Raw genomic sequence first — 8,201 nt, forward strand, 5'->3', positions numbered from 1 at the left:
CCAGTGGAGTTCAAAACCACGTCTGTTGTGAGATAGGAACTCACTGAAGATAATGGGTGAATGGTTGCTCAACTTCGTGGATCAGTTGAAGTTAGACATTAACACCGTTGGATGCCAGTTCAGTGGTCTATCGGTTAAGGGCTTCGGCTCGAGACTGATAGTCCTGGGTTCGAATCTCGCGAGAACGGGTTCGTAGATGCGCACTGCTGAGGAGTCCCATAATAGGACGAAACAGCCTATGAAAAATACTAAATCTCCACAAAACCCCTTCTGATAATTAATATTGTAATAATTGTTGCGAACTGTATAATAAAAGCACCAATAACATTAGCTGCAATAATCTCAGATGTTACCGAAACTTCAGCTGTTCAGTGGTATGAGTATTGTAGGGACATATCCATAATAAAAATGATAATTTTACACAACCAAAGTACACGCAAACAATATTGAAGCTATGTGGTGGAGGCCGAGAGGGTTTTTGTGACCTTATCATGGCTCCAGAGACCGAGTATTATGGAACCATATGGATGAGTTCCTCTACCTTATGCATTACGATTTTAAAACCTTTGAACCTCTTTCTAACCTTGACAAGTTTGTGGACCATATAAAAGAAGTGTTTCCACTTTAACTCTTTGGTTTCGTATAATATATTTTTACTCTACGCTGACTGTTTACTGATTGGCTAACATTTCTCAAGGTCACTTAATATTCGTTCAAAGGTCGTCCATAAATTATAGTCTCGCCGACTTTATTCGTTCTATTCAAACAAGAAGATAAACGCGAACCGGGAAAAACTTCTTTTTTCTAAACTATTCAACTGTATTAATATGAGAGAGTTCGAACTATGGTTCATTTAGGTTCTAATTAGATTTCGATGAATTGATAGTATACTAGAGATTATCTTAAGTAATTAAACCAACTAAAATTCAACTTCTTTTATTTTTGTTGATGAAACTAAGTAACATTATGTCTGTTAAATATTCTCTATGTTATATCTTCCGTAGAGAATTATGAATGGTAACTTTGAGGACTATTTATTGACCAATGTGATGTGTACATTTCCTATTATATCATTGTTAAGTAACTAAAGTATCCATATTCGTGTCCCTCTTGTTATGAGCTTTATTTCGACCTATAGACTATTACTATACGATTTACCATTCTTGAGTTATCCCTAGTCTATTAATGACTGTTCCCCCTATTCACAGTCACATTTGGCTAAATCTTGTACAAATGTTATTTTCTATTTTATGGTACGATGTGGTCAGTTTGTTTGGTATATAAACCCAGTATGTTTGAGAATAATGATTCGTATTGCAGAAGCTGTTAATGGTGTTCTCAACTTAACTGGCTGGGCTAAGCAGAAAGCAGGACTGATAAGTACTCAAGACTGCTCATACGGTTTTTGTGTAACATTGGACGATCAATAAATTCACTCTTCTCTAATTGGCGGGAATCAGCATGCTCATATATAAACAGGGCACGTACGCATGCACTCGATATAACACTCTGCAAGCTTTCGAATTGATCTATTTTCTGCGAACATACAATGGGTCTCATAAGTTTCATTGTCATTCACTGTTTCTACTGATAAATAATCTGTTGACTTTTTCTCATAAGTCATTGAAACTGCTATAGAATCTTGTACTTATTAGAGTATTTTGACTAAGATTAAAACTGACTGTCTTAATGTCCTTAAATAACTGAGACATTCATAAAGATTTACCCATGTTCATTTTGGTTCCTTGTGTTGTAACTGTGATGAAGTTTAGCTTTAGTTATTCATTGACTTTTGTCAATGTTCACTTTAACATATTGAAAGGAAGTTATATAATCATTGGCTAGTGAATAGTGGTCAAGTGAAGATCATTATCCTCTTGATAGCTATTAACAATAGAATGATTAAAAGTTGTAACAATTGCTAATTGATAATTGCGAAACTAAGTGATACTAAGTGAATTTAAACTTCACCCTATTGCACAAGTAAGTGGCTATCAGGACTCAGTAGCTGAGTGGATAATGCAATGGCGTTTGAAGCGAAAGGCACTGGGTTCGAGTCCCGGAGTGAACATCAACTCTAAGATGTAGGTATGAGTTCCAAATAGGACGAAGTGTCGCGCTTCCTGGATTCCACTGCTGGCCACTATCCATCTTTGATTACAATAATTAGAAAAAAGTATAAATAATAAAATATAAAAAACGAAATGATAGATTATGAAAGATCGAAACGTAGGTTATAACCATGGAAGAATGAGGGACTGAACATCCTACTTTAGTACCTAAAGTTAAGGCTTGAGCTAATAGATAGCAATGGCCTCTGTTATACATAAGTTTTTCATTTGTATTTCTATTGAGTCAACTCTTCTGACTGTCTGTATGATTTTGAAGGAGGCTTCTGAAGAAGCAGAGTAACTAGAATAAAGGAGGTGCTTCAAAATTAAACTTTTGATTGACTTCTATCATACTTTGGAAAGTCGAAAAGGAAATTTTCCTAATTAAGTTGACTTCTTTTACTGTTGATTACTATGAATTGTCTTGTATTTATCAACTTCAACGATTTTCTTAATCGAGATTTTTCACTTACTATTCTAATTGTATTCATATTTGTGGTAATGCATTTCAAATAGTCTTCTAATTGTTCTTGGATGAATAGGGAATTCTTTGACTTTGGATTATGAAGTGTTCATTTTACACAGTCAGTCAGTCAGTCACAACGTAGAACTTCGTACGTACGTACATCAGTTCGAGTTGCCATACCACATTAGCACAGAGATGCAGTTGTCGATTCAAATCCCATAGTGGTAGAAGTAGTAAGAGTGTAAGCATTATGTGAAAGATTAGGGTTTGAAGATGTTATTGAAGGAGTATAATCCAACGAAATAAATTTGGAAATAGAAAAAAGATAGAGACATGAAGAATTCAGAAGGTTATAGTTTGGCAGAGTACAAAGAGTGGATTCACCTTCGCCATTGCAAACGATTTTGAGCCATGTCATTCAAGGTCTCTAACCATTGATTGCTATCATCTCGCGAATCCCAACCAGGTAGTCTACACCTACCTACATGGCTCAGTGACTTCATGGATTTGTGCCACATTTCGGTTTGTCCGCCCCTAGCTTTCTTCCAACCTACTCCTACACCATAAAACATTGCACGCCGGGGCAGTCGGTGGTTGGGCATACGTAACACGTGTCCCAGCCATCTCAACTGATGAAGTTTCACTACTTGTACACAAGGTATAATTGAAAGTCTTGTTTTATTAACTAGACAACTTTATACAACATATAGCCAGTTTTCAGTTTCTAATCAGAAAGAAAATGAAAGTATTTTATAGCTCTGAGAAATACAATCTCTTTCCAAATATTAATATCACGTTTACTGTACTATCTGATTAATTCAGAGGGAAACATTTGAAGTTTTCAAGTTTTTAAATGATCATGTGTTATTGGAGTTACATATATCTTGCATAAGATCTACAAATCACACTGTCACAGATGTATTACTCTACCATTTACCAAACAATACTTGATCCGAGAATCAGCAGTGTACATCCACGATCCCACGTGTGGATGAGCACTGCTGTAGAGTCCCATAGTAGGAAGAAATGGTTATCGAGTACTTTCGAATTTTCAGTGGTGGTCTAGCTTAAATCGAGTCATAAATTGAACTATTAAAATTACAACAATCTCCACAAATCCGCAGACTTGAAAGCTGAAAACCAATTGAATGAATCATTTCAGTATTCAATACTGAATAAATTCCATTGTTCATGGAAATTGGATAAATTTCATAAGCCGAAAGTTTTTACACGTAAAATGCTCACTTTTTAAGGATTAACGTACATTTATGAAACGTGGAAAACTGCTACACCCATCATCAAAAACGTACAAGTATTTATAAACAAATGTCTACACAAGATACTCAATATCCATTCACCAAATATCATCAGAAACAGATTACTTCGGGAGAGAAAAAACCAACTACCAGATGAGGAGGAAATTAGGGAAAGATGTTGGAAGTGGATATGACATACATTATGGAAATAACCAAACAGCCTCATGAGACAAGCGCTAAATTGGAATCGTAAAGGGAACTGGAAAAGAGTAATTCTGAAGAACATACTACATCGGGAATTGTGAGCAAACATGAAAAGGATGAATTACGATTGGAAATAAGTGGAAAGCATTGTTCAAGACAGAGTTGTATGCAGAGTGGTGGTGAGCGGCTTATGCTCCTTTATGAGGTGTAACAGGCATAAGTAAGTAAGTAACTTTAATAAGTCGAAACTCTGGTCTCAAGTTATTAATCCAAATCAAGAGTACGTACTATATATTACACCATGTAAAATAATTCCTGATTATTAAGTATCAGTGAAAAATTATACACAACTGTAATCATCCTATTGATAAAGAGATATATGTAAATCTGATGATTACATAATTCAATGTTAACTACATTAGGGAATGATAGATGTTAGTACAATCTAATATAATATTTGAGTTTATGCAGTCTTTGAATAAAAATGATTATATCTTACTACAGTAGTTCACTTCTAATCACATTTTATGTATTGACATTGAAACCAAAAACCTCGGTAATGATGACTTATTTTAATCAGAACAAATTAAAGGGAAAAAAAGACATATAGTCTTCGATAGGCCATCTTCACATTACTTACTTACTCCTAATGGAGCATAGGCTGCCGACCAGCATTCTCCAAACCAATCTGTCCTGGGCCTTCCTTTCCAATTCTATCCAACTTTTGTTCATTCTTCTCATATCTGTGTCCATTTCTGGGTGTAATGTATTCTTAAGTGTTCCTCTTCTCCTTTGGCCTTCAGTATTCCACGTGAGGGCTTGCCTTGTGACGCAGTTGATTGATTTCCTCAATGTGTGTCCTATCCACTTCCAGATTTTCTTCCCGATTTCTTCCTCCACTGAAATCTGGTTTGTTCTCTCCCACAGTAGCTTGTTGTTGATATTGCCTGGCCAAAGTATTTTGCGTAGACAACTGTTAATAAACACCTGTATCTTCTGGATGATGGCTTTCGTAGTTCTCCAAGTTTCCGCCCTATACAATAGAACTGTCTTGACGTTTGTATTGAAAATTCTGATCTTGGTGTTGGTTGACAATTGTTTTGAGTTCCAGATGTTCTTTAGTAGTAAATATACTGCTTTTGCTTTGACGATCCGCGCCTTTACATCTGCATCAGATCCACCGAGGCCATCTTAACCATTATTTTGTACATTTTTACATTATTGTTGATACTTAACTAATTTACATCAATACGGTGTACAAAATATGGTCTGTAATACAGAATAAAATTAATCTGTGGAATTCGCCTTAATACTTACTTACTTACGCCTGTTACTCCCAATGAAGCATAAGCCGCCGACCAGCATTGCCTTAAAACTATTATATCCAAATGCATATACGTGATTTAATGAATAAAGATATAACTGATTAGAGTATTACTGACATACGTAAGTTATTCTTATGCCATCATCTGCGAGGAATAATCACATCTTAAGAATGTTTAATTATGCAATTTATTAAATTATTTATATTGGTTGGTTATAGCTATTCAATTCTACATGTTCATATACAAGGTTACTCATTGATTAGTGTAAAGTAATACTCAGTTTAACATGTATAAATTTGTTCATTAATGATTTCAAATACATCCTCATCTACCATCTTCATCGACCAAACCATCCAGCTCAGAGAACAAACCTACATCAAAATCATCTACCATCTTTATGTACTTGCTTGAATTATCCAATTTACAGTTGTTGTGCTTATTAAGATCTTCTCAGTAGTAACAGTATATATGACAACTCTCTAAGAATTCATTTGATAAGTGACTGGTTGCACACTAATTACTACTCATTATCTACTTCCAATTTTTATTACAGTTTTTTATTATTTATCTTAACCCTTTTAACTATGAAATTAAAAGGTTTGTAATTATTAAACGTTGTTATTATCTTTAAATTACACCTGTAGCTCCTCCGAGAGCTACCGCCGGTCTCAAGCCCGGATAAAGGAGGAGGGTTGGGCATGGAGTTAACTTCTCTATCCCGTAGAAAACCAACTCGATAAAAAAAACGTTTGCCAGAAAGAATTACTATCTTTAACAAACAGATTTATTGATATCACCAACTGATCAAAGTTAAACAACCATTTAAAACCTGAAGGTACTGGATAAACCATTCCATGCTAGTATGGGACTTCTGAGAACTGCATATCCACGAACTTATAATTGTGAGTCACAGTTAACACTTTCGATCTCGTGAACGAACATTTAATCTCTAAACTATTGAGCTACCATTTAATAGTGTACAAGTTTACTTACTTACTTACGCCTGTTACCCCTCGTGGAGGAGCATAGGCTTCCATTAATCCACAACTAATACTCGACCATCTTTGATTACCTCCTGTGGGTAACTTCCTCATACCGAAATATTCAATATTCAATAGATAAACAGGCCAGAATTGGAATTTTTTCACTTATATTGTATATTCAAACATAATTTTAAATAATCACTCTCTTGTTATTGAATAATTAAAATTATTACTTCTCTTTTTTTGGTTCGTTTTAACTCATAGTTGAAATCATGGGTCAATTGAAGCTAGACCACCATGGAAAACCTGGAAGCGCTGGACCGCTGTTTCATCCTATTATGAGACTCCTCAGCAGTGCGCATCCACGATCCCGCACTCACAAGTTTCGAACCCACGACCTACCAGTATCACGCCAGAACACTTAACCGATAGACCACTGCGGAGTCCTATAATGGGACGAAACGTCCGTCCAATGCTTCCAGGTTTTCCATGGTTGTCTAACTTCAGTTGACTCATGATTTCAACTATGAAAATACTAAATTCTCCACAAAATCCCCTTCTGTTTTAATTCACTCAAATCAAGCTAGTAACCCTAAATAATCGAAAGGATATAAAAACTTACATTTTTAAAATTATTTTTTTTTAAAAAAATACATTTTTTAAAATTTTTTTGGTAATAATTGCATTTTATCGATCAATATTTTTTTTTCCATTTTTTTTCATATTGAAAATTATATTTTTCAAGGTTAATTAAAACAACAACAACAAAAAACTTGTAGAATGACATAAATTATTTTACAAAAATCATTTGTTGATCATTATCATTTCCATCTTGATCATTATTATGAGCGATAAAAGATGCTGCTGCTGCTGCTGCTGAGGATGACGACGATGCAGCACGACGATATGAATAAGGTAATGAATTCGATTTAAGATTATTCATATTACTTAGCAACTGATCATTATTATTAGTAGTAGTATCCATATTGATTTCTTCATTATTTTTTATAAATTCACATGCAATTCCATAATAATTATCAGGACATATACAATAACATTTTTTCCATGGCATATCAGGTTTTTCTAATTTACCATAATTTAAACAATATGGTACACATTGTCTTATTAAATAATGTATAATTTTAAATAATTTTTTATGTTGTTTAGGATAAATTAATAAATCATTAATTGTAGTACAATTAATTGATTGAATATTGATTATTGATATATAATACATTACTACTAATAATAGTAATATAATAACTGTACTATGATTTCTTATCATTTCTAATAGTTTGAATGGTTTAATCACTAAGGTAAAGTTATTTGGATATAATTCTATGATAATGAGTAACAATGATAATTAGGGCATAGTTACTAATGTATCAAAATTAGAATTTCTTTTTCAAGTTTTTGGATGAGTTGAATATTTATACTAAATTTTGTTTTGTTCTGTTTGTTTTGGTTTGGTTTGTTTGTTTTTCTTTTATATATATATCGATGGGGAAGTATTAATAATGGTAATCATTCTATTGGTTCAATGGATGATTATTATGATTGAACATAGAATATTATTATTATTATTATTTAGGGAAGGGAATATAGTTTCATATGTTTTTTCACCTAACTGAAAAAAAAACAGTAAATAATAGTAATAATAATAATAAATACCGAAATATTATTTTCATGGTGATTACAAACTTTATTTTTATTATTCGATTTATTAAATAATTTTCGCGAGGTGTAGAAGATTTATAGCTCAGGTGGGTGATTTTGATGTTGGTTTATTCTCTCAGTTAGATGGTTTGGTTGTGGAGCTTTCATTGTCCTTCTGAACGACATCATCAGCACAAATT

General features: G+C 33.5%; 1 protein-coding gene and 1 non-coding gene across 2 annotated transcripts; one reads left to right on the top strand and one right to left on the bottom strand.

Annotated features, from left to right (window-relative positions):
* The first annotated feature begins 1,999 nt into the window (after positions 1-1,999).
* On the top strand, positions 2,000-2,068 carry Smp_tRNA_00044_Pseudo_TTG.1.1. Its single transcript has one exon. It is a non-coding gene (tRNA).
* A 5,067-nt stretch (positions 2,069-7,135) lies between these two features.
* On the bottom strand, positions 7,136-7,630 carry Smp_203200 (uncharacterized protein; the record flags this gene model as incomplete). The annotated part of the gene is made up of 1 exon (XM_018798441.1): positions 7,136-7,630. The coding sequence occupies one exon, from the start codon at positions 7,628-7,630 to the stop codon at positions 7,136-7,138; it is 495 nt and encodes a 164-aa protein (XP_018653383.1).
* Between the last annotated feature and the right edge of the window lie 571 nt (positions 7,631-8,201).

Source organism: Schistosoma mansoni, chromosome 6, assembly GCF_000237925.1.
Source record: "Schistosoma mansoni strain Puerto Rico chromosome 6, complete genome".
Taxonomy (NCBI): Eukaryota; Metazoa; Platyhelminthes; class Trematoda; order Strigeidida; family Schistosomatidae; genus Schistosoma; species Schistosoma mansoni.